Source organism: Entelurus aequoreus, linkage group LG05, assembly GCF_033978785.1.
Source record: "Entelurus aequoreus isolate RoL-2023_Sb linkage group LG05, RoL_Eaeq_v1.1, whole genome shotgun sequence".
Classification (NCBI taxonomy): Eukaryota; Metazoa; Chordata; class Actinopteri; order Syngnathiformes; family Syngnathidae; genus Entelurus; species Entelurus aequoreus.
The window spans coordinates 52241926-52269897 of record NC_084735.1 but is presented as its reverse complement, the minus strand read 5'-3'; the positions used below and the strand labels follow the sequence as shown (position 1 = coordinate 52269897).

General features: G+C 45.0%; 1 protein-coding gene across 1 annotated transcript in view; it reads left to right on the top strand.

The window, feature by feature from the left end:
• Nucleotides 1–740: 740 nt before the first annotated feature.
• sptbn4a (spectrin, beta, non-erythrocytic 4a) overlaps nucleotides 741–27972 on the top strand; it is a 107024-nt gene continuing 79792 nt past the window's right edge. Inside the window, exon 1 of the mRNA XM_062048345.1 lies at nucleotides 741–863. Coding sequence (XP_061904329.1) covers nucleotides 741–863 — 123 coding nt within the window. The remainder of the gene's footprint in view (nucleotides 864–27972) is intronic.

Sequence of the window (27972 nt, the reverse complement as noted above, 5' to 3'; positions counted from 1 at the left end):
TGAGGACAGAGAAACCCGGTGCGTCTTTGCAGCGGGTGGAGTGATGCATTCCAAGAGCAGATAGCTTATGTTATCCGGCCTCCTCTGCACTGCCTCTGCATCCCGTTCCTTTCGCTCCTCCCACTCTAACTCTTCCTCCTCCGCCTCCTCCTGCCGCCTACTGCCTCGCTAGACAGGACTATAGATTGACCGGGACTAGCAAGCGGCGGATGAACAGGTTTGCTCCGGCTGCGGCGATGCTAAGACCGCATCTTCTCCTTCCGACGCCTGGATTTTAATCGAGCGGAGAAGATAACACCCCACTTGCCAGATATACCGGATGCCCGTGTCCCCGCTTACCAGCGTTGTCATTGGCTCGTTTTGATTTTTGCTGGGTGTTTTGGCCTTTCCTGGCTAGCAGGCACTGCAGCATCAGGACCGCATGAAGTAGTAGGGCATGAGGACCCAGAGGCGATCCGAGCAGGCTTGAGTGCTTCCTTTGCTGCCACTGCTGAGGTGCTTATCTTCATTTTTTTCTCCTCCAGAATAGGGTGTCTGGCGGTGGTTGGTGGCGGTGGGGGGTGGCGGGGAGCGCGAGCACAGGTATCCGGGCCCCTGCAGAGCAGAGCAGGGTGGTCTGGTGTGCAGAAGAAGGAAGCAGGACGTCCTGTGAGAAAGGAGCAGCACCAGCCTTGGCCTCCTGATGGTGGCTATTTTTGTCTCCCCTAGCTGAGTGACTGGGACAGCAGGTGCAAGAGAAGATGCTTATGGCCCGGGACACGGCACGAGATGAGGCTCAAAAGCTGCACAGGAAGTGGCTGAAGCACCAGGCCTTCATGGCAGAACTGGCCCGCAACAAGGAATGGCTGGCCAAGATAGAACAGGTGAGTGGAGGTCAGATGGATGGAGCAGGTGAGTCTAATATGACTCACTCACTGGGCCGTCCTATTATCACTTACAGTAGCATCCTGAAAAACATTCTCAAGGTTATGAATGCTATGAGCTTTTCACGCCCCCCCCCCCCCCATCCCCTCCGCCCAGGTGACAGGATCCTTGTTACCATCCTCACAGCTGTTACAATGGTTCTGGAACGTCACCAAGCTCGCCGCGAGCGGCAGAGGGCACGTAAACCTTTGCAGCAGTGTACAAATAATGTACATTTCTTTTTTGCCTTGTCTGTTATACGACAAGAACTGAGTTGCCACCATGCTTTGATCCCGAATGATGCTGAGGTGTGCCGTTCATGTAAATGAGCCAAGTTGAAACTTTGCTGCTTTTATCTCTGACAGAAGAATATGTGGATATACACCACATTGCTGATTATTTAAAAAACAAAAGAATAAAATTGAACATTTTCAAGCATACAAATGGCTAAATAAACTAAAAATGTCAATATTACAGTAGTATCTGCCACTAGATTAGACCAAACCAATCAGAGCGCGCTGTTCAGTATCGTGTCCATTGATTGGCTCAGCCTCAGGAGGCATTATTATATTGGATTAAAATAGTGTAAAGGTGATTAATGAATGTCATTTCATGTCTAAAGGGCTCTCATAATATTAAAAAAATATATTTAAAAAGTAGTGACCAATTTTTTTATGCTCTAGCTATGAAAATAGTAGATTCATAATAAATGATTCCAACTTCTCGGAATTTCATTAATCGCGGTCATGTACAGAACTGATTAATAGGGATAAACAAGGGATTTCTGTATAAATGAAATATGCAACAATGCAATATTGATTTAGACTTTACAGTATTTTGAGGAAATGGTATTGTATTGTTGTATTTACTCTATGTACAATATTTCCAAATATCTTGACGATGAGGATAAACGGTGGTAGTCACACTCACCATCTTAAAAACATCTTTCAATTTTCATTCCATTGTTTAATTGAAGCTTAAAGGAACTGTTTTCAACTTGCTCGAACCAAAATATTAGAGCTGTCGAAAGATAATTATATTTAATTGCGATTGATTGCATTTTTTTCATAATTAATCACGAATAATTGCAAATAGTGCTGTCAAATGACTACATTTTTAAATCAGATTAATCACACTTTTTGAATTTGGATTACTCATGATTAATCACAGGTTATTACACACTTGCATAATTTAAATTAACTTTAAAAAATACCCTAATATTTGGACACATTTAAAAAATATTTTTACTTCAATGCACGTAATTTATTTATTATTAAGAGTAGGGATGTATATCATTAAGATATTATCGGTACGATACCCTTATCGATATTCCTTATCAATACTGGTATTTTTTGGTACTTGTGTCTGTACTATATGTAGTTTGTGGAAATAAAGATGTAAAACAATGCAATTTAACTAGTATTTATATTAGCACAAATTAACCCATAACCATAACACCCCCAACATGATGTACTGTAACATCTCAGAACAGGGAAGTCTTTTATCAACACCTGCTTTTTAAGTCCTAAAGAAAACAACTATGTGTGCAGTGCAAGGTGAAATGCAGTTATGTCATCTTCTTGTGAAGACTACATAGATCCATCACTGTGTTTCTATTCATTACAATTACACTCAGCTGGAAATAATATTTATATATGGCATGTATGTGCAGAGCACATAGCTTTTACATGATATATCTTATCAAATGTATCATATCAATCCATCCATCCATCCTTTTTCTACCGCTTGTCCCATCCCAGCTGCACACGGGCGGAAGGCTGGCTACACCATGTACAAGTTGCAATACAATCACTTAGCATGTTATGTGGTTGTGCATTTTGTAACAGTAGGAATTATTTGTGTTTATGTTGCACACAGACGTATTTGAGTGACGGACCGGAAGCCATATTGAGTATGGCGCTACCGATGTATGTGTGTGTGTAGTGTGTATTATGTAAATAAAAAGACTCAGTGAGCAAATTTAATGCTCGATCGTCCAGTTTGTAGTCAAGAGACAGAACAAACTGAAACGCTTTAAAGCCAGATGTGTTTTAATGCCAAGCAAACGCGGCGCAATTGGAGAGACGTCAGACTGTGACTGAACCTGTCAGTCACAGTGGATGCTATCTTGCTTCAAAGCAACTTTATGGATTATTTTATTACCTCAATTTTTTTGTGTTGTTGAGTGGATTAATATTGGCCTGTGGATTAATTGATCAGTAGGAGGACGGTTGATAAAACGCGGTCGTGACTCGTCGTTAGTAAAGTGCATTTCACTTCAAACTGACACAGCGTGCGGGACTTTGTGGAACTTTTTGTGGAGGAAATATTGTTGTGTTACAAACTTTTGTGCGGTGTTGCTTCCTTATTTGGGCTCTGTACCGAGGATGTCGTTGTGGCTTGTGCAGCCCTTTGAGACACTTGTGATTTAGGGCTATATAAATAAACATTGATTGATTGATTGATTGATTATTTGTCATTATTCAAAGCTGATTTCAATGTGTAGCAGTGGCAGCTGAACTGAATGTCACAGCGTGTCATAAGTATGTCGGTCAGCTGGAACAAAAAATACCGATAGTATTGTTAGTCCAGAATCTTCACAGTCTTCATAGACCGACCTAATTGTACCTAATTAAATACTGGTGCTCGGTATACATACATAATTAAGAGCCTGATTTACTAAGATCCAAATACCACATATTAAACAGTGTGTGCAATCTATAAAATAGCGTGTACTTCTAGTGGGCGTGTTGCATGTAATCTACTAACACCGTGTGTACAATTGAAAAGTGGTGCAGACCGCCTGATTGATTGATTGATTGATTGATTGAAACTTTTATTAGTAGATTGCACAGTGAAGTACATATTCCGTACAATTGACCACTAAATGGTAACACCCCAATAAGTTTTTCAACTTGTTTAAGTCGGGTTCCACTTAAATTGATTCATGATACAGATATATACTATCAGATATATACATACTAACATCATAATACAGTCATCACACAAGATAATCATCAGAGTATATACATTGAATTATTTACTTTATTTACAATCCGGGGTGTGGGATATGGAGGGGGGTAGGTTTGGTTGCTTTCAACACTTCAGTCATCAACAATCAGCATCAACAATTGCATCATCAGAGAAATGGACATTGGAACAGTGTAGGACTGACTTGGTAGGATATGTACAGCAAGTAGTGGACATAGAGAGAGAGATCGGAAAGTATAACAAAAAGTGTCTACATTTGATTATTTACATTTGATTATTTACAATCCGAAGAGGTATTATGTGGAAGGGAGGGTGTTAGTTTAGGGTTGTAGTTGCCTGAAGGTGTTCTTTTAGTGTGGTTTTGAAGGAGGATAGAGATGCCCTTTCTTTTACACCTGTTGGGAGTGCATTCCATATTGATGTGGCATAGAAAGAGAATGAGTTAAGACCTTTGTTAGTTCGGAATCTGGGTTTAACGTGGTTAGAGGAGCTCCCTCTGGTGTTGTGGTTATGGCGGTCATTTACGTTAAGGAAGTAGTTTGACATGTACTTCGGTATCAGGGAGGTGTAGCGGATTTTATAGACTAGGCTCAGTGCAAGTTGTTTTACTCTTATTTTAAAGGGAATTTTGCTTGTACTACGTGGGGCATCACCACGGAGACACTTTTATTTACTGCACATGCATGTTACCTGTTGCGTTTTGCTATGTTTTCAAACATACAGGAGACATGCATCACTTTTTTATGGAAATTTTAGAAACAGTCAAGGAGATATGTTAATAATATAAATGAAAAAAGGAACGGCATTATAATAAAACGCCAACAGACACCAAAACGGATCAATTGCATTTGTTTTAATCAGCCCCTTAATTATAAAAGGATGTTGATTTTTTTATATCTGATGGACTATGCAAGTATGTTGACACACACGTATGGCGGAGGATTCTCTGTAAATCCTGTCTTTGCAGTGCAAGCACCGAGTGTGTGTCTGTTTGCACATACTTTTAAGACATGCTAAATAAAACGCAAAATAGTGCCTGCAAAATGATGATGAGTGTTGCTAAATCACATTGCGAGTGCTGTATAACATATTTGCACTTTCTCCTCGCAGCATTTTGGGCGTTGTGATGATCAGCATATATTTTGCATGTTCATGAAGACAGACATTCTGAATGGATTGTACGCCTTATTCTGCTCACTTAACAGATGCACTCCCCTTTGCATACGTTTAGTAAATCAGCTTTGCATGTGCTATCAAATTTGCACATAGTACACACAAACCTTCAGTAAATCAGGTCCTAATACGCGTTTCAGCTAAACTCCTGATTACTGACCGTATAACACACCTTTCAGATAACCATCCACTGTTACGGTAAAGGAGCACGTGCAGTCAAAATAAATTGTGTAATTAATCTGCTTGTCAACATTTCTATTGCAGTAATGTTTTTGTAAGTAATGACATGAGTTTATTTGTCATTTTGTCAGCACTAATCGTTTCTTTTAATCTTTGATAAGTGAACCCTATTAAAACGTGTACCCAACATGAGACTGGATAAGTGCTTTGCTTTATGCTAATGTTTCTTTTTTAGCAGCTCAACACAAAATGGACACAAACACTCATTTCCAGTCTCAGACACACGCATGAAATACACTATATTGCCAAATGTATTTGGCCACCCATCCAAATGATGAGAATCATGTGTCTTAATCACTTGGCCCGGCCACAGGTGTATAAAATCAAGCACTTAGGCATGGCGACTGTTTCTACAAACATTTGTGAAAGAATGGGCTGCTCTCAGGAGCTCAGTGAACTGTCATAGGATGCCGCCTGTGCAACAAATCCAGTCGTGAAATTTCCATCCATCCATCTTCTTCCGCTTATCCGAGGCCGGGTCGCGGGGGCAGCAGCCTAAGCTGGGGAGCACAGACTTCCCTCTCCCCAGCCACTTTGTCCAGCTCCCCCGGGGGATCCCGAGGCGTTCCCAGGCCAGCCGGGAGACATAGTCTTCCCAACGTGTCCTGGGTCTTCCCCGTGGCCTCCTACCGGTCGGACGTGCCCTAAACACCTCCCTAGGGAGGCGTTCGGGATGTCCAGGCATCGAGTAATTGTCTCTGGCCCCCTGCCTGCAAGAGGCAATGATGAGAGATATAGCAGATTAGTCTCGCTTAACAAGTGGCTGTCTAGCTTCTGTAGACAACAGGGACTAACGTTTATTGATAATTGGCCCTCTTTCTGGGGCAAACCAGGCTTGCTGATGAGAGACGGCCTTCACCTTAACCAGGAAGGCGCCATCATCCTGTATAGGAAAATAGACTACTGTTTAAGTCTCACTTGACTAACTATACTAGAGCAAGCCCGGCCACAGGCAATTCCAGAGTCTGCTAGTCCGGGTGAGGAGTCAGTTAAGATAGAACTAGCCAGCGCCAGGCTGGATAATCCATGCACACAGCAATTCTCTTAGAATAATACACAACTCACATAATGTTTTTTCTGTTGTGACTGTGTCAGAGGTAGACATGCATTCTACTGAAGTGGCAAATTATGATGCGTTCAGTTTATCGCAGCACCAAGCAAACAATCGGAAAATTCCTGTCATATCAATTCCTAGATATGGTCGAAACTATTTAAAGTGCACTACGCATAATAAACGCACCATTGTTCATATTGCTACTACGGATAATCTCAACAAAAACTCGTCAAAACAGCCCAATACCTATTATATGGGCTTTTTAAACATAAGATCATTGTCTCCCAAAACGTTATTAGTTAATGAGGTCATTAGAGACAACAATCTTAACGTCATTGGTGTTAGCGAAACCTGGCTCAAACCAGACGATTTTTTTGCGCTAAATGAGGCATCTCCTCCTGACTATACAAGTGCACATATTGCCCACCCCCTTAAAAGGGGTGGGGGGGGTCGCACTAATATACAATGAAAACTTTACATATAAATCGTTTGAGGTGCTTACTATGAGGTCTGTCACACCGCTGCCTCTCGACCTGGCTGTTATCTACCGCCCCCCAGGGCTCTATTCGGACTTTATCAGTGAATTCTCAGAGTTCGTTGCTGATCTAGTGATGCACGCCGACAATATAATCATAATGGGGGACTTTAATATCCATATGAATACCCCATCGGAAACCTCAGTGTGTGGCGCTCCAGACTATAATTGATAGCTCTGGTCTTACACAAACAATAAATGAACCCACGCATCGCAACAGTAATACGATAGATCTATTACTTGTCAGGGGTGTCACCACCTCCAAAGTTATGATACTCCCGTGTACTAAAGTAATATCTGATCATTACCTTATACAATTTGAAGTTCTGACTCATTGTCAACTAGCTAATAATAATAATAACTGCTATAGCAGCCGCAACATTAATGCTGCCACAACTATGACTCTTGCTGGCTTACTGCCTTCGGTTAAGGCACCATTCCCAAATTATGTGGGCTCTATTGATTACCTCTTTGACGACGCTCTGCGCGATAGTATAGCACCGCCAAAGCAAAAAAGGGCCCCTAAAAGGCATACCCCATGGTTTACAGAAGAAACTAGAGCTCATAAATTATCATGTAGAAAGCTGGAACGCAAATGGCGCGCGACTAAACTTGAGGTTTTCCATCAAGCATGGAGTGATAGTTTAATAACTTATAAACGCATGCTTACCTTAGCTAAAGCTAAATACTACTCAAATCTCATCCGCCTCAACAAAAACGATCCTAAATTTTTGTTTAGTACAGTAGCATCGCTAACCCAACAAGGGACTCCTCCCAGTAGCTCCACCCACTCGGCAGATGACTTTATGAATTTCTTTAATAAGAAAATTGAACTCATTAGAAAGGAGATTGAAGACAACGCATCCCAGCTACAACTGGGTTCAATTAACACAAATACGACTGTATATACGACGGATACTGCCCTCCAAAATAGTCTCTCTCTTTTTGATGAAATAATATTAGAGGAATTATTACGGCGTGTAAGTGGGATAAAACAAACAACATGTTTAGTTGACCCACTTCCTGGGAAACTTATCAAGGAACTGTTTGTATTATTAGGTCCATCAGTGCTAAATATTATAAACTTATCACTTTCCTCTGGCATTGTTCACCTAGCATTCAAAAAAGCAGTTATTCATCCTCTGCTCAAAAGACCTAACCTCGATCCTGACCTCATGGTAAACTACCGGCCGGTGTCCCGCCTTCCGTTTATTTAGAAAATCCTCGAAAAGATTGTTGCACAGCAGCTAAATGAACACTTAGTGTCTAACAATCTCTGTGAACCCTTTCAATCCGGTTTCAGGGCAAATCACTCTACGGAGACAGCCCTCGCAAAAATGACTAATGATCTATTGCTAACGATGGATTCTGATGCGTCATCTATGTTGCTGCTTCTTGATCTTAGCGCTGCTTTTGATACCGTCGATCATAATATTTTATTAGAGCGTATCAAAACACGTATTGGTATGTCAGACTTAGCCTTGTCTTGGTTTAACTCTTATCTTACTGACAAGATGCAGTGCGTCTCCCATAACAATGTGATATCAGACTATGTTAAGGTAACGTGTGGAGTTCCCCAGGGTTCGGTTCTTGGCCCTGCACTCTATAGTATGTACATCATACACAAATACGGTGTTAGCTTTCACTGTTATGCTGATGACACCCAACTCTACATGCCCCTAAAGCTGACCAACACGCCGGATTGTAGTCAGCTGGAGGCGTGTCTTAATGAAATTAAACAATGGATGTCCGCTAACTTTTTGCAACTCAACGCCAAGAAAACAGAAATGCTGATTATCGGTCTTGCTAGACACCGACACCTATTTATTAATACCACCTTAACATTTGACAACCAAACAATTAAACAAGGCGACTCGGTAAAGAATCTGGGTATTATCTTCGACCCAACTCTCTCGTTTGAGTCACACATTAAGAGTGTTACTAAAACGGCCTTCTTTCATCTCTCTAATATCGCTAAAATTCGTTCCATTTTGTCCACTAGCGACGCTGAGATCATTATCCATGCGTTCGTTACATCTTGTCTCGATTACTGTAACGTATTATTTTCGGGTCTCCCTATGTCTAGCATTAAAAGATTACAGTTGGTACAAAATGCGGCTGCTAGACTTTTGACAAGAACAAGAAAGTTTGATCATATTACGCCTATACTGGCTCACCTGCACTGGCTTCCTGTGCACTTAAGATGTGACTTTAAGGTTTTACTACTTACGTATAAAATACTACACGGTCTAGCTCCAACCTATCTTGGCGATTGTATTGTACCATATGTCCCGGCAAGAAATCTGCGTTCAAAGAACTCCGGCTTATTAGTGATTCCCAGAGCCCAAAAAAAGTGTGCGGGCTATAGAGCGTTTTCTATTCGGGCTCCAGCACTATGGAATGCCCTCCCTACCTCAGTAGAAGCATTTAAGTCCCATCTTAAAACTCATTTGTATACTTTAGCCTTTAAGTATACCCCCTTTTTAGACTAGTTGATCTGCCGTTTCTTTTCTTTTCTCCTCTGCCCCGCTCTCTCTTGTGGAGGAGGGGGGGACACACAGGTCCGGTGGCCATGGATGAAGTGCGGCTGTCCAGAGTCGGGACCCGGGGTGGACCGCTCGCCTGTGCATCGGTTGGGGACATCTCTGCGCTGCTGACCTGTCTCCGCTCGGGATGGTTTCCTGCTGGCCCCACTATGGACTGGACTCTCACTATTATGTTAGATCCACTATGGACTGGACTTTTACAATATTATGTCAGACCCACTCGACATCCATTGCTTTCGGTCTCCCCTAGAGGGGTTGGTGGGTTACCCACATATACGGTCCTTTCCAAGGTTTCTCATAGTCATTCACATCGACGTCCCACTGGGGTGAGTTTTCCTTGCCCTTATGTGGGCTCTGTACAGAGGATGTTGTTGTGGCTTGTGCAGCCCTTTGAGACACTTGTGATTTAGGGCTGTATAAATAAACATTGATTGATTGATTGAAGTCATTTTTGTACTTCTGGTAATGTTTCATCTTATTCAGATTTCCGTGCGATTACGTATAATAAGTGAGCCGTATGTTTGCACACATGCTGATGGCACCATACTAGCTAACAATTGATGCTTTACGGTAGCGAGCTACACTTTGTCCACTCGTAGGCGGCATACAGAACTAGCCATCAGGAATGCGGGTTATTATTTTTGATTTTTTTTCTATTGTGATCTTAAATAAAACTTGAACTAACTCACACAATATTGTCTCTTCTTTTCCCAATTTGACTCACAAACTAGTATTTTATATCCACACAAAAACATCACAATTCAAGATAGTGTATACTAGTGTTGCCAGACGTACAATAATTATCTTATATGTACAACAGTCTCTCCCTAGTGTGTGATCAGTTATTTTAAAAAAATCCTATGAAATAATGATAATGTTTTGTTCCTTCAATGCATAGCTATTAGCAAGCACAAGCAGGATACATCCTGCATTGCTCCTGGTGTTGCACATTGTCACACGTACTCTTTACTTCCAGCTGGGGTCACTGTTCTGCCAGTGGTAGGTTTTCTCTAACAGTGTTTTTGAATGTATTTTGTGATGGTACTGGGTAGAAGGAGACGACACTGAGGCTGGGAGAGCGTTTAGCCTGGGGCGTATTTATTTAAAAGGAAAAAATCTATATCTCTATATATATATTATTATTTATATATAATTTACATAATATATTCTTTTGTATAATATATTATGGTACTATATTATATATTATGTTATATATATCAATATATGTATATATATGATGTGTATGTAACCAAACAGGAAATGGGTGTCAGACTATGTGTAGAATTTAACTGGAGGGTTTTACCGTAAGTGTTGGAGGTGCGTGTTGAGAGGAGCGGTGCTGTCCGACAAGGGCAAGGCAGGCAGGGTTTGTCCAGGGGCGGAAGCGTGGTCGGGAGGCAGGAGCAAGTCGTCGTAGTCCGGGGGCGAGCGAGGAGTCGAGAACCAGGAAGCACGAGGAAGACAGGGAAGATCCAGGAGCACACGACACACAGCGTGACTCGGGGGCGCACACAGGGAGCTGTGGGGTGAGGGAGGACACGACAATTAACGCAGGGAAAAAACACAGAGATCAGGATCAAAAAGGCAACTAGGAAGCTGGAGACGAGCTTACGGTACGATGTACAGATTGGTACGTTCTGGCAAAGGATCTTTGGTGGCGGTTGTTTAAGTAGTCGTCCCTCTCATCAGTGCCGGGTGTGTTGATTGAAGATGGAACGCAGCTGCCTACAGCAGCTTGAGTGACGCCCGCGCGAGCGCGCTTGGAGGTGCGCTCAGCGCGGCTCCCAGATGATTGCGCACTGGTGTGCGTCTGGGCCGTGACAGTACCCCCCACCTTATGCGAGACTCCAGACGAGCTACGGGGTGCATCCGGGTTGGCATGGTAAAAATCTTCTATAAGAGAGGGGTCCACGAGGTAGGAGGTCGGCACCCAGGATCGGTCCTCCGGTCCATAGCCTTCCCAGTCGACCAGGTAGACCAACCCTCTACCCTGCCGACGAACCCTCAGGATCTCCTTAACTGTCCAAACCCGATCACCGCTATTGAGGACCCTGGGAGGAGGGGGGAAGGGGTGGGGGGTGAGAGAGGGCTGATAGACACAGGCTTGATTTGGGACACGTAAAAACTTGGGTGGATCTTCATGGAAGATGGGAGAGAGAGACGAACGGCAGCAGGGTTGACAATGGCGTTGATGGGGAAAGGTCCCACGTAGCGGGGTGCCAATTTAGAGGACTGTACCTTGAGGTGGAGGTCCTTGGCCCGTAACATCACCTGCTGCCCGGGCTGATAGGAGGGTGCTGGGATGCGGTGCCGGTCGGCGTTGCGGCGCATCCTGTCCGATGTCTTCACTAAGGCAGCCCGAGCAGTCCTCCAAATGGTCTGGCAGCGTTTAAGGTGGGCCCGGGTGGAAGGTACCGCTGCCTCGACCTCTTGCTGTAAAAACATGGGTGGTTGGTAGCCTAGAGAGCACTCGAAAGGGGACATACCTGTGGCGGAACTGGTCATGGAGTTAAAGGCATACTCCACCCAGGGTATGTATTTGCTCCAGTGAGAGGGTTGGCGGGCGGCGACGCAGCGGAGTATTGTCTCTAACCCCTGGTTGGCTCTCTCTGCTTGTCCGTTACTCTGTGGGTGATATCCAGAGGTGAGGCTGACCGTTGCCCCAATTCCCTTGCAGAATGACTGCCACACACGGGAGGTGAACTGGGGGCCACGGTCAGAAGGATGTCCTGGGGGGTGCCGTGGAGTCGGACCACATGTAGAATGAGTAAATCGGCAGTCTCAGCTGCGGAGGGAAGCTTGGGGAGGGGGACAAAATGTGCAGCCTTGGAGAATCTATCAATTATGGTTAGGATAGTGGTATTACCTTGGGAGGCGGGGAATCCGGTCACAAAATCCAGAGCAATGTGAGACCAGGGTCGACCAGGAATAGGTAGGGGGTGTAAGAGTCCCGCCGGAGGGCTGTGGGAAGCCTTGTTGCGGACACACGTGGAACAAGCGGCGATGAACTCTCGGGTGTCGGTCTCCATAGATGGCCACCAGAATGAGCGCCGGATAAATGATAGCGAGCGGTGGACCCCCGGGTGGAAAGCGAAGATACTGGAGTGACCCCAGTCCAGTACCTTGGATCGAAGATCAGGTGGAACGAACAGTCTGTTGGGGGGTCCACCACCCGGTCCCGGGTTCACGAGGAGTGCCGCTTTTACCAGTGCCCCGATCTCCCAGGTGACCATCCCCACCACCCGGGCAGGGGGAAGAATGGGTTCCGCTGAGTGTGTGCTGATGGTCTCCACCGAGAACTGTCTGGAGAGGGCATCAGCCTTTGTATTGCGGGAGCCTGGTCTGAATGAGAGCGTGTAGTCAAATCTACTAAAAATTGTGTCCATCGTGCCTGATGGTCATTAAGTCTCTTGGCAGAGCGAATATGGATGAGGTTGCGATGATCGGTGAGTACCAGGAACGGATGTTTTTCCCCCTCCAGCCAGTGTCTCCACTCAGTTAGGGCGTCGTGTACTGCCAGCAGTTCCCGATTTCCTGCGTCGTAGTTGCGCTCCGATGGTGTGAGTCTTCTGGAAAAAAATGCACATGGATGCAAGACATTATTCTCTCGGGTATGCTGGGAGAGTACCGCCCCGATACCCGAATCTGATGCGTCCACCTCGACGATAAATGGACAATCAGGATCGGGGTGGACGAGCACAGGTGCGGAGGTGAAGCTCCTCTTCAGCCCCTGGAAGGCGACACTGGCTTCCTTGGTCCATTGAAATGGGATGAGGGTGGAAGTGAGGTTATGGAGAGGAGCGGCCACCTTACTGAAGTCCTTTATGAAGCGGCGGTAGAATCCTGCGAAGCCCAGAAAGCGTCTCAACTCCGTCCGTGTGGAGGGCTGTGGCCACTCCATTACTGCCTCGACCTTTTTGGGGTCCGCCTTGATGTGTCCCTTTTGTATAATGTGACCCAGAAAGTTAACTGAAGAATTGTGGAACTCACATTTCTCGGCCTTGACGAACAGGCGGTTCTCCAGTAGACGCTGCAGGACCAGTCGGACATGCTGTTGGTGTTCCTGTAGGGTTTTAGAAAAAATAAGAATGTCATCAAGGTACACCACCACAAACTGGTCCAACATGTCCCGCAGTACGTTGTTGACCAGGGCCTGGAAAACCGCTGGGGCGTTTGTCAGGCCGAAGGGCATTACCCTGTACTCGAAGTGGCCCAGGTGAGTATTGAAGGCTGTCTTCCATTCGTCCCCCTTCCTGATGCGTACCAGGTGGTACGCGTTGCGGGGATCCAATTTACTGAAAACTGTGGTGGGTGCGAGTGGCTCGAAGGAAGAGCTCAGGAGGGGGAGGGGGTATCTGTTCTTGATTGTGATGTTATTTAGTTGGCGGTAGTCAGTACAGGGGCGTAGAGATCCGTCCTTCTTGCCCACAAAGAAGAATCCTGCTGCCACCGGGGACTTAGAGGGAGTAATGATGCCGGAGGCGAGAGAGTCCGAAATGTAGTCCTGCATGGCCTTCTTCTCGGGCAGGGACAGATTGTATAGACGGCTAGATGGGAGGACAGCATTGGGAACTAAGTCTATGGAGCAATCATATGGTCGATGCGGGGGAAGGGAGAGTGCCTGTTCCTTGTTGAAGACCGCAGCAAGGTCGTGATAGACGGGGGGAACATTAGAGAGGTCTGTGGGGGGTAAGGTGGCCTTGGGACTGCCACTCTGGGGGACTGCGCATCCGAGGCAGTTAAAGTGGCATGTAGCGCTCCAGGCCAGGATTTTGCCTGTAGACCAGGCAATGTGGGGATCATGCTTGCAGAGCCAAGAGCGACCAAGGACTAGGGGGGCAATGGGGGCATCCAGAACCCAGAGACTAATGGTCTCAGTGTGGTTCCCTGAGAGGGTAAGTGAGAGGGGTTCCGTCCGGTGGGTTATGGGACCGAGGGGGTGTCTGTCCAGGGCTTGAGCCGGTAGGGGGGTCTCAAGGGGTAGAAGCTGTATACCAGCCTGTTGTGCGAACTCCCGATCCATAAGACTGTCGTCCGCTCCAGAATCCAAGTAGGCCCCGATGGTTAAGTTCTTGGAGTTCCATGATAAAGTTGCTGGGAAGAGGATGCCTGGATTCTTCCGCTTGTGGGGAACGGACGTTTAGCTCACCAGGATTCCCCTGACTAGTGAGCCTTGTCTTTTGGCCGTATCGGGCAGTTCCTAATCTCATGACCTGCCACCCCGCAGTAGAGACAGAGGTGTTGCCGGAAGCGCCTCTCCCGTTCTTCGGCTGCCAGGCGGGATCTGCCTAGCTGCATGGGATCATCCGTGTTTATAAATAGTTGATTTATATAGGCTAGTAAGGTAAAGTTTTGTACCTGACAAGTTTCGGCTATCTTGCTTCTGCAGCCTTCCTCAGAGGTGTCACGTGATGTTAGTGTGACGTCATCTGTGACGTGTTATATGGATTGTTCCATCCCACCTGAGGTGGTGGGATGGCGGTGTCCCCTGGTGTGCGTCGGGGGTAGGGCGGGGCGCCCCCTGTCGTCCGGATGTCCACCAAACGGCCGGGGGCGGCCCTGCAGGACTGTGTCCCAGGTGTGGGATAGTTGGTAGGCTCCCTCGTCCCTGTTGACAGTCTTTGGGGCCCGCTTCCTGATTTCAACCGTCTCTTTGATCCACCGATGGAATTTGTTGCTTTCCATTCTAATTACCTTGGCTGCCTCCCAGTTCATTAGATGGTTTTCCCTCTTGCAGTGGTCTGAAATGGCTGATTTCAGATTTTCCTGCGTTGCTTTCATTCTCGTTGCACGGGTGAGCGTTCCAGATGTTTCCTTTTCACATTCTTTCTGGTGTTCCTTTTTTCGTGTGCTGAACTGTCGACCTGTCTCTCCTATGTATGTTTTATTGCATGTTAGGCAAGGGATCTCATATATCACATCACACTTTTTCTCAGGGGGGATCTCATCCTTAGGGTGTACTAGGATTTGGCGAAGCTTGATGTGCGGCTTCACTGGTGTGCTGATGTGGTGTTTCCTCATCGCTCGCTGTATGCGTTCTGTGACACCCCTGACGTATGGGAGGGTGACCATGCCCAGGTTCTCAGGCCTAGAACCTTTCTTCTTTTTTTCCTCCTTGTTGTTCCTTTGGACCTCTCGTTTGCCTTTGTTTATGGCCCAGTTTGGGTAGTTGCAGGCTTTGAGCGCCTGTTTTATATGGTCCTCCTCCTTTTCTCTGTCATGGTTGTCTGTGATCACCTTGGTGCGATCATATAGGGTGCGGACTACTGACAATTTGTGTGCTGTGGGGTGCTCTGATGTCCATAGTAAATATTGATCTGTGTGTGTGGGTTTTCTGTATATTGTTATCTTGATGCTTCCATCCTCAGTGTGCTTGATTTTCATGTCCAGGAACGCGATGGATCTGTGCTCTTCCTCTTCATGAGTAAACTTTATGTTTCCCGTCTCATCTATGGTGTTTAAGTGGTCTGTGAGTCTTTGTGTGTGGCCGGTCTTAATTTTCTCCAGGATGTCGTCCACATAGCGCCTCCAGAGGGACAGTCTACATCCTTCGGGAGCGGTGGCTATGGCTTTGGCCTCCAGGTCCTCCATGAAGAAACCACTCATGATGGCTGAGAGGGGGTCCCCCATGGCAAAACCCTCCTTCTGTCTGTATATGGTCCCTCTGAACAGGAAATATGTAGACTTGGCTACGAATGATAACAACTGGACTGTGTCTTCAACTGTTAGGTTTGTTCGTTTCCGGAGTGTTGAATCTGCTTTCAGGCGGTTCTGTACTATGTTTATTGTGACGTCCACTGGTGTTTTTGTGAATAGGGAGACTACGTCGTGAGATATGAGTATCTCGTCTGATTCTACTTTTACAGTGCTTAATTCTTGTGCCAGCTGCTTTGAGTTTTTGCAGTGTTGCTTCGTCTGGCCTAGGAGAGGTTTTATTATCTCGACTAGGGCTTTCGAAAGGTTGTATGTAACTGAGCCTATACTGTCAACAATTGGGCGGAGTGGAACGTCTTTTTTATGTATTTTGGGGGTGCCGTATATTCTAGGGGTGATACTGGCTGTCGGTACTAAAAAACTGTAGTTGTCCTTGTCTATTTTTCCCTCGTCCACTAACATCACGTGACACCTCTGAGGAAGGCTGCAGAAGCAAGATAGCCGAAACTTGTCAGGTACAAAACTTTACCTTACTAGCCTATATAAATCAACTATTTATAAATACACATTAGTAGGCTAAATGAACCTCTTTAACATATCATCCATGCCGGTGGCCCCAGGGGCCGATAGTGGTGGCCACATGACAGCGGGCGTTCTGGTGCGAGCACTTGGGCTTGACCTGCTGTGCGCTCGCTCTGCAGCTCACTCGATTAGTCTTTGGTCTATCTGGAGAGCGAGGTCAACTAAGGCCCGGTAGGACGTTGGTCGGTCCCGATGAAGTCCGTCCTTCACTGAGTCACTGAGCCCGCGTCGGTACGCGCTCTGGAGTGCCTTGTCCCCCCACCCGCTGTCAGCTGCGAGGGTGCGAAACTCCAGGGTGTAATCAGCAACGGAGCGGGAGCCCTGCCGAATGGAGTGGAGGTGGGAGGCGGCATCCCCCCGTCCACTGGGTGGTCAAAAACAGGCCGGAACTCGGCGCGGAAGGCTGAGTAGTCAGTACCAAGTCCGTTGCTCTGGTCGATTGCCGCTGTGGCCCATCGCAGCGCTCTGCCTGACAGGAGGGAGAACAGGAAGGCAATCTTGGCCCCATCAGACAAGTAGCGAGAGGGCTGGTGCTGAAATATGAGCTCGCACTGGACCAAAAATCCCCGGCAGAGTTCAAAATCTCCCTCAAATGTCTTGGGTGTGGCAATCTTGGGTTCCCTGAGGAGGGAGGTGTTCCATGTTGTGTCAGCCGCTGAGGCAGCCGCGGAGGCACCCGTATCCAGCGCAGGTGTGGGGGTGGGGGGGTTCTTGGCTCAATGGTGTCCAGCCTTGACAGCAGGTTGGCAAAGGCAGCATTAAGCTGGGTCTCCAAGTGATCGAAGCGGGACTGTTGCTGCCGGACAATAGTGTACACGGTGGGAAGATCAGGGTTCGTGGGGGGTCGGGGAGAGGGAGTGGAGCGAGCTCTTCCCGTGCCGTCTGGTTCCGACATGGCCAGAACGTACTGTGATGGTACTGGGTAGAAGGAGACGGCACTGAGGCTGGGAGAGCGTTTAGCCTGGGGCGTATTTATTCAAAAGGAAAAAATCTATATCTCTATATAAATATATATATATTATTATATATATATATATATATATATAATTTACATAATATATTATATTGTATAATATATTATGATATTATATTATATATTACATTATATATATCAATATATGTATATATCAGATGTGTATGTAACCAAACAGGAAATGGGTGTCAGACTATGTGTAGAATTTAACTGGAGGGTTTTACCGTAAGTGTTGGAGGTGCGTGTTGAGAGGAGCGGTGCTGTCCGACAAGGGCAAGGCAGGCAGGGTTTGTCCAGGGGCGGAAGCGTGGTCGGGAGGCAGGAGCGAGTCGTCGTAGTCCGGGGGCGAGCGAGGAGTCGAGAACCAGGAAGCACGAGGAAGACAGGGAAGATCCAGGAGCACACGACACACAGCGTGACTCGGGGGCGCACACAGGGAGCTGTGGGGTGAGGGAGGACACGACAATTAACGCAGGGAAAAAACACAGAGATCAGGATCAAAAAGGCAACTAGGAAGCTGGAGACGAGCTTACGGTACGATGTACAGATTGCTACGTTCTGGCAAAGGATCTCTGGTGGCGGTTGTTTAAGTAGTCGTTCCTCTCATCAGTGCCGGGTGTGTTGATTGAAGATGGAACGCAGCTGCCTGCAGCAGTATGAGTGACGCGCGTGCGAGCGCGCTTGGAGCTCCCAGATGATTGCGCACTGGTGTGCGTCTGGGCCGTGACATATTTAAAGGTAAAAGCTATACTATAAGTGGTCTACGGTAATATTTTACCGTTGCAGATAGTTCTGAACAATATCAGAAGGGTATGTACGATATTTTTCCTCAAAATGCAATAACAACAAGCTTCTGGTGTAAAGCTGATGGCAACACTGGTGTAAGCCCTTGTTTTTTTTTACTTGCGGTTTTGCGACTTTAGTAGTAAAACGTAGTAGTAGTAGTGGTAGAAAATTCAGAGAAGAATAATTTAGTTCTAGTTAGCAAAGACTTTGACTTATTTCCTTGATCCACTGTGGGGAAAATGTATCACGTTATTGATTCGTTCTTATTTTTGAAATATTAGTTTTAAACCACTGGAGCATTCTCTCTCTGAATGTTCTGAGCTCCTGTTTTGATGCCAGTATTGAATAATGCCGCCTGAAATAGTTGTGCCTTCGCGGATGTCTTACGTTGATCAACTTCCCGTAGCTGACATCAAGCTTTTCTTTAGTTGAGAGTATATTAATCCCAATGTTTACATGCACACAATAATGCAGTTAATGTTGATATTGTCTATAAGACTAGATGTGTTTGCATCCACAAACATAATGCAGAATGATTTGCGACCAACTGACTAGTGTGTTACGCGCAATGTTTAACTGTACGCTAACTGAGGCTAGGTTAAACTTTGGACAAAACATTTAGTCAAAACCGAATCCTGCAAAAAGATGGGCATACAAAAACTGAGGTATTGCTATGTTTGTATAAATATTATCAGCAATGATACATAAAAAAAGTCAGTGTTTTTAGGTTTGTAGAAAATATTAATGTTTCGGCCCATCAAAGTACTCAATAATACAGCATAACCATCTTAAATTGTTCCCACTTATGTCGTCATTTTAAACCGTCTGTTTCGACCAACTAACACTGTACTAACACTGTACTTTGTACTAGTAACTAGAAAAAGCCTTCACAGAGCTCAGACCTATGCCTACTCTACTGCCTGTCTCCCAATAGTGAACAAGTCCTTAGTACAGACGGTTGTCCGGATCAGCTTCAAAATGTTTTAACTTGTTCCCTATTGCAGTTATGACATCTCCTAAAAGTTTCATCAAAATCCAGCCAATACTTTTTGCGCTATCCATAGTGGAAGGAATGAACGGAGTGAATCATCATGTCAGTCATCCACTGTTATTGTCTCTGTAAGTGGAGGCGGGGCCACAAGCATTCACACAACGAATTTAAAGCTTGTAACATAAATGTAAAGTAACTTAGTAGAAATGATCGGGATCCGGGCCAAAATGTAATCAGTTTTTTCCATTTTAGTAATTTTCTGAAAGTTTCATGATAATCTGCACACTTCTTGAGTTAGTTTTTTAACTAACTAACTGACTGACTGAAAGACAAACCAACGGCACCGATTGCATAACCGCTGCTGTCCCAAACCGATATTGATATCGGTCCGATATTAGCAAAAAAATCTGATTCGGATCGGAACCGGATTATATCGACTTGCATTTAAAATCTCAGATAAAAGCTCAGATACAAGCAGTCCTGCAGCGTGTTTACTTTTGCAAAGCTAAACAGCCTATTATTATCTAAATGTCCTCCAAAAGGCACACAAGGTTAGTCTTCTCTTTTATTTCAGTCAAGTCATTTACAAAAGGCAAACACTAGGAGCTAACAGCTACACAACAGCTAAGCACACAGTAGCACAAAAGCTAGACATCTGTAATAATGCCCTTGATTGAACAATAATGCAGTCTAAAACAGCAAATTTGTCAATGTAAACAATAATCTAATAGGAATTGTTGCATAATCTTTACACACACAAAGCATCCAAGGCAGAAGCGTATTAGAAAGTATCCAGTAACAGACGTGTCCGCATCAATTTACTACTTCAACGTAATTAAAAACAGTTTAAGTTCATTCCAGTTGTTCATTAATAAATAGGTTAGTATTTTTCATACCTACCATTGTTCTCTGTTCGACTAATTTCACCTGATTAAACCTTTTTTAACGTTCCATTCATTTATCCATCCATCCGCTTTTCCCTCGGGGTTAGCTGGAACCTATCCCAGCTGCATTCAGGTGGAATGTAGGGTACACCCTGGACAAATCGCCACCTCATCACAGGGCCAACACAGATAGACAGACAACATTCACACTCACATTCACACACTAGGGCCAATTTAGTGTTGCCAATCAACCTATCCCCAGGTGCATGTCTTTGGAGGTGGGAGGAAGCCACACGACAAAATATCAATAGTATGTATGATTCATGCTGATATTGTCTCGGATCAATATCGTTGTCGGCCAATACTCAAGGCTCCAATATTGGTATTGTACCCTTAAGAAAAAAGGTTGACATACAATTTGAGAGCCAAAGTGGTAATTTTATGTAAAATGGGTCAGTTTACGTCGACATGTGTCGGAGTTTTGTGAACTTCATACATACAGCATAAAGTTAATGAAGCGTGAAGCGACAACATAACATAATTACTGTCTAGTTACACAGCATTAAAACATGCGCGCAGTCACTTCCTGTTCAGTACGTAGTTCTTTAAAGCATTCTTAGCAGCCTATGAAGCCGCCATGATTGTATTGTCTGCACCATCCCGCCATTATTTCACTCTTTATTCAGCACGCACAGCATGTCGGCTTGAGTACGTTGAATGAAACGTGCTTCTCTGTTACAGTGTGAGCGTTCGCCACCGACTCGTGTTTTTTTTTAAATTCTGGCGACTGAACTGCCAGTTTTTTTTTTTACCGTAAAATCTACAGTTGTTGTTGTTTTTATGGTATATTACTGGAAATGGAAAAAGGGCGCCACTGTTCTTTTTAAAGCGAAAATTCTGCCGACTGAGCTGCCGGTTTTTACCATAAAATCTATGGTTGTTTTAAAAGCGTCTTACTGTAAATGGAAAAACGGTACATTGTTTTTCTGTAAAATTCTGTCGACTGAGCTGCCAGGTTGTTGTTGTTTTTTTTTTTACCATAAAATCGATATTTTTACAGCACATTACTGTAAATGAAAAAAATTCACTGTTTTATTTGAAGTTCTGGCAACCTGCCATTTTTTTAACCGTAATATCTAAAATTGTTTTTTTTACGATGTATTATTGTAAATTGAAAAACAGCACCACAGTTGTGTTAATAATCAAGGGAACACTGTATGCCAATCATAACAATGTTAAAGGGGCTTTTTGCGATCTTTACCCAGCTACCTAGAGGGCGCTAACTTTTGGATGTGTTGTAAGCACATCCCGCCCTCTTTCAGCACACAATGACATAACTACGGCCATACCTAACAAGTACACACGCACCAGCTTTGTGTGTAGTTTGGATAGCTAACACTAGCTATCATTGAATGTATATTCTATCGTAACAACAACATGACTGCAAATTGTTAGTTGCTTCTCTTGGAATGCTTTTATGTTCATGAACGCAACCCCTGCATATTTGTGTGGACGAGACACATTTTTTGGACTGACTGGCATTTTATTCCAATATGATTAGTAATTGTGAAAAATATAGACTTTTCAAAAATTGTACATTCTCTTTTGAACCACTAATTATAACATAAGCGAGCCCGTGGTACTGTCTGGTTTAAAAAATGGAACCGTGACCAAGTTGCAAACAGCCTCTTTAAGCAATGCATTTCAATCATTGATCATTATTAAGAGGTTTTGCTTGATTTGTACCAGCATTTATTTATGAATTACACGTTTCTATCAGATTTTGACTCGAGTGATTATTTATTACAATCTGTTGCCAAGCCGCCACCCTACCAGACTGTCTGCTACAGGGAACGCCTGTCAAAAGTTAATTAAAACAAAATGCTAGTAGTGGCTTATGTCCAGTGCTGTATGATTGCGTGTGTCTCTTGAAGTTTTTATTTAGATGGGGTAAACTGCTAAATTCAGTTTAGTTGCGTCCACGCTGTTTTCTTAGTGGCACTACTGTTTTGGGAATATTATGCAAAATGGTGTTAATTGGTATTCTGAATCTTTGTCTATTATAAAAGACTGCGTAAAGAACTAGAAGCATGTCATTCAGTGGCTCGAAGTCCCCAATTATGTTTTTTGTATAGTCTAATGTTTTTGAGAGATGTATGGAGAATGCTAAAGTTAAAGTGTATCAGGTCAGGTTTCTATCATGCTCTCTGCATGCAATTAAAAAGCAGCATTATGATGTCAACTAAATGAAAACAACATGAGGATTTTATAATGACGCTGGTCAGCTTTGATTTCCAGTATTAATGGCGTGATGCAGTGATATCATTCTCTGTAGTTACAATCCTGAAAATTATATTCAGTATGTGAATGTGATATTTTACAAAGATGCGTGTGCATGGCTGGCTGGGCCCCGAATGCAATGTCTTGACTAAATGATTTACATTCCAACAGAAACAAGACTCCACCTCCAAATATAGAACTGGCCTATTGATTGATCAAACATTTACCTGGAGGTGGTTTTTGTGCAGCCCTTTGAGGCACTTGTGATTAAGGGCTATATAAATAAACTTTGATTTAATGATTGATTGAAATCACAGGAAGTGTCCACTTTACGTTCACACCATGGTGCGAATCATTTCAGTGTTACCCCAAAAAATAGACGGTTGTGCTTGTAATGCGAAAGCAAGACAACTTGAAGTATCTTCTGACACACAAAAACGTGTGCGTCGTTTATTCATCAAAGACGAGAATGACTGACTTTTTAAATCACACGACTCAAAAATGGCGGTAACAACAAACCCCCATCTTTGGGAAAATCTCCTGACGGTCTCTTAAAGGGGCCGCTCAGAATTACTCACTCTTAACTGCATATATGAATGCTAAACAAGAACAACATTGTTATGTGCACAATAGAACAATGACAGTGAATAATGATGACAAATTCAAGTAAACAGGTGTGGTGAATTATGTCCTTAAAGCAACCGCTACGCACGTCCCCCCCAGAATTTGCCATCACACAAAAAAAACAACTAAACAGTCAATGAACAGGGGCACGGACGGGCAGACCAGACCGGGTGCGCCGGACTGGTACTAACGCCGGGGATTCAGCAGGGGGGGCCGGCAGGGTATCTGCACTGTCTTAGGTCCCGGGGGCCTGCATAGAAGGATGCAAAACATTATCATGGGGCCTAGGTAGAGCGGGCGGACGACCCTGGCGCGGGGGTACGGCCGTGGTAACCGGCTGACTAAGATCCAAGTAGGCCGCTTTAAGCCGGTCCACCGTGATTCTTTCAGACCGACCCCCGATATCCAACAGGAAATGCTTGTCTCCGCTCTACAGGACGCGAAATGGCCCATCGTAAGGAGGCTGAAGGGAGCCGCGGTGGGCGTTGTGGCGAACAAAAACAAATGCCGCTCTTCTTAACGAAGCAGTAACATGAGACGACGTAAGGCCATGTTGAGAAGTGTGGATGGGGGCAAAACCCTTGGCAGCATCGAGAAGATCACCGGCGGACCAAGGTGCCGTAGTGCTAGGAATAAAGTCACCTGGCACTCGCAAAGGCTGGCCATACACCAACTCTGCCGAGGAAGATTGCAGGTCTTCCCAGCATCACCCAAGGGACTTTGTCTACCCAAGCACTGTCTTTTAGGGACGCCCTGAACGCTGCCTTCATGGATCGGTGAATCCGCTCACACATACCATTGGCCTGTGGGTGACACGCCGTCGTGTGGTGGAGTGTGGAGAGGCGGGGCCGGCGAGCGAGCAGCAAGGCAGGGCACACCGGGGCCCGGCCCAAGATGGCGGCAAGGAGGCGTGGACAGCGAGCGAGCGGCGAGGCGGGGCGCGCCGGGAGCGACGCCGCAATCGTGACCAGGTGTGCGATCCACGCACCTGGGCACGATCATCCAATCTCCTCTCGCTGAAGAAAAGGGGAGCAGCAGAGAGAGATGAAGAGAAGGCTGGAAGGAGCCAACGAAAAGCTGACGCGGAGCGAGAGAGGAGGAGAGCCCGAGACGACGAGCCAGCGAGCGGAGAAGAGGAGCTGAAAAGCGACCGGGACTGAGGTTTTGTTTGAAAAAATAAAACAAACGTCAAACTGCTCAAAGATGTCGCTATTTGATGGTCCATGGAACCCACAAGGCGGCTTGAGTCCGTCACATGGAGTTTCACTGCCAAGCTCTCCGCCACAGCGGCCCAGAGCTCAGAAGTGAACTGAAAGCCCCGGTCGGATATGTCTGACGAGGTACCGAAACGGGCAACCCACGTACCAATGAACGCGCGTTCTGACGTCAGAGGTACTGCCTTCGGCCAGCGGGTGGTCCTGTCGACCATCGTGAGGAGGTATGTGCAGCGGCGTGAAGATGGGAGAAGCCCGACCACGTCCACGTTGACAAAGTCAAAATGCCGCTGCGGAACCGTAAACAGTGCCGGTGGAGCCCGCATGTGGCAGTGCACTTTTGAGTGCTGGCATGCCCCGCATGTGGAAGCCCAGTCCCTAACGTCCTTTTTCAGTCCACTCCAGACGAATTTTGCAGCAACCAGCCGCTGGGAAGGTTTCCTTCCAGGATGGGAAAGGCCGTGTATCGAGTCGAACACACGGCGCCTCCAAATGGCGGGCACAAGGGGTCGTGGCCGACCCGTAACGACGTCACAAAGGAGCGTAACACCTGTGTCCTCAAATGGAACCTCAGACAACTGTAGCCCTGTGGCTGCAGCCTTCAGGGCTCGGATGTCTGGGTCGTCGGCCTGGTCAACTGCCATCTGTGAAAAATCGACCCCCACATGGACAGCGACCATGACGGCTCGGGAGAGGCAGTCAGCAACGACATTGCTCTTACCAGCAAGGTGCTGGATGTCTGTCGTAAACTCGGAAACGTAGGAGAGGTGCCTCTGTTGCCGAGCCGACCACGGTTCGGCCGTCTTGGCCATCTTGAAAGTGAGGGGTTTGTGGTCCACAAAAGCTGTGAAAGGCCTTCCTTCAAACAGCGAACGGAAATTACGTATGGCCAGATAGAGGCCGAGGAGCTCAGGGTCAAATGTGCTATATTTCAGATCGCACGGGCGTAGCTGCCTTCTAAAGAAAGCCAAAGGTTGCCAAGTGCCACCCACTCACTTCTCATGCACTGCACCTACAGCATAGTCTGACGCGTCTGTGGTGATTGCAATAGGAGCATCAGGTAATGGGTGTGCCAGCAGGGTAGTGTTAGCTAGAGCAGACTTGACCCCCAGAAAAGCACTGTGCCGCGCGTCAGACCAGTCCACCATGTGCTTGGGAGCAGCCCCTTTAAGGGCATCATACGGCAGCCGCATGAGGTCAGCTGCCCGGGGGATGAAACAATGGTAAACATTTACCATGCCAAGGAACTTCTGAAGAGCCTTAACCGTGAGCGGGCGGGGTGGGGGGAGTTTGCAAAGGCAGTAACCTTCGCTGGAAGGGGAACTGCCATTTTCATGCGATGTCCAAGGAATGCTAAACAAAAACAACATTGTTATTTGCACAATCGAACATTGACAGTGAATAATGATGACAAAATCAAGTAAACAGGTGTGGTGAATTATGTCCTTAAAGCAACCGCTACAAGACACACTTAAAAAGCGGAAAGTCATTCATTCATACGAACAAAGATAGGTCGAGTGTACAAAATTTGTACTCAAGTAAGAGTACTGTTACTTTATAGTAATATGACCCAAGTAAAAGTAAAATATAGTCATCCTAATCAATTTCTGAGTAAAAATTAGTATTACATTAAAAAATACTCAAATACTGTATAACTGGTGAGTAACTTCTGATTTATTTTGGAAAAAATGTAATGGTACCTGCACTACAACTCTAATTGGTATGTGTGTTTGTTTACTTGTGTATGATGCCCATTTTACAATCACTTATGACGTTATAGCAGGTCTAATGTTAGCATAGCACAACTAAAACATCAAAATAAATCTTCTACAACTTATCGCAAAATGTTTTCTCTAGTTGGGAGTGGAATTGCTGGCTGAAATGTGAACATTTCTACTGACATATTATTTTGGTTTATTTCGTCAGAAAAACTGAAGTCAAAACGACAGCAATTGCAGCCGCTCACGTCGTTGGTAGTAGTCATGGCACCTGGTCTTTATTTGGCCATACTATTTTTGTACAAGACTTTGGCATCCCTATGATGCTACTGACACCTAGTCAGTGTACACTACTACATATGATCTTCTGTTTATTTTTCTATTAAAAAAATGCCACTGAAAAAACAAAAAACACATCAAATTTGATAATAAAAATCCTTGGTCAAAGACAGCCCCACCGGCCATCAGGCGCATGAACAATAACAAGATGTGATAGCTCAGTTACAGCTCATGTTATTCTATTCTGTGTTATATATGTTTTATGTTGCACGATTGCACCAAGTAAAATTCCTAGTTTGTGAACCCGTTCTCAAACAATGGCAATAAAAACTATTCTGATTCTGATTCCGAGTCTCATTTGGAAGTAATATATGGTAGATTTTGAATGCAGATGCAATTCCAAAACGTTAGATGGCAGCAGTTTATAGGCTACGATGTGTTGCCGTAGTCAGGAAGTAGTGTTTGCCGTTAAGACCAATGTGCCAATCTTCTCTTTTGTTGAGCTCTACAAAGTGGTTGTACTGTAACAGGGTTTCCCCTTAATGTAAGAAAACGTGGCACACCGCCACAGAAAAATCGTAGTCACCAAACCTTCAAAATAAGTGTTTTTTTTTTACTTGAAAACAATTTCAAGCGATATGAATGAATGAAATAATGAATGAAATAAGTTTATTTCGGTCATATAATCAACCATTAACCATTTTGTGTGACCAGTTTAAGAGTACAAATTATACATATATAACAATCATACACATTTACACACAAAAAGAAAAGAAAAGAAAAAGCATGACCGAAAAAGGAATAGGCTGAAGCCAAAGCTTCAGCCTATCCTATACCTTCACTGAAAATAAGATTACCTGGAACATCAACATTAAAAAGAAAAAAAAAATCAATGGGATGAAAGTAATCGTTGCTATATTTTATAATTTTCAATTATTTCACCTTTCAATGTTTTCTTAAACCTTAACAAAGATGGCAAGATGGGCAAGATGGCGGCGCATGGGAATGCAGCGGCTATGCTAACGCTCTTGGGAGTGTAGAGCGATTTGGCAAAAAACACCCGTCATTTCTGTCAATTTCATGGCTGGCTCAAAGCGTGAACACTCTGTGATCACATACGACCGACAGACAATTCTGGATGTGGATGGATCGGGTCGTTATAGACTGAAAGATGCATGTACGGTGGACCTCCTCGCTAGCATGGGAATACTTCGTGGGCTACATCGAGCGGCCTTTGTAGCAGCGGAGTCAAGTGCTAGCGGTGACCGCGAATGGAGACGACGTAAGCGGTGCGAGCGGAAGCAGAAGCGGGGATGGCGAGCTGGGCTAACAACAAAGAGAAAAGCTAACCAAAGAAGCGTGGAGTCTCCGGGTAAGAAGCCATTTAAACTAGAACTAGCCGGCGTCAGGCTGGATAATCCCTGCACACATAGCAATTCTCTTAGAATAAGGCTGCAGCTAACGATTATTTTTCTATTGATTAATCTATAGATTATTTTTTCGATTAATCGGTTAATCTATAGATTATTTTTTCGATTCATCTAT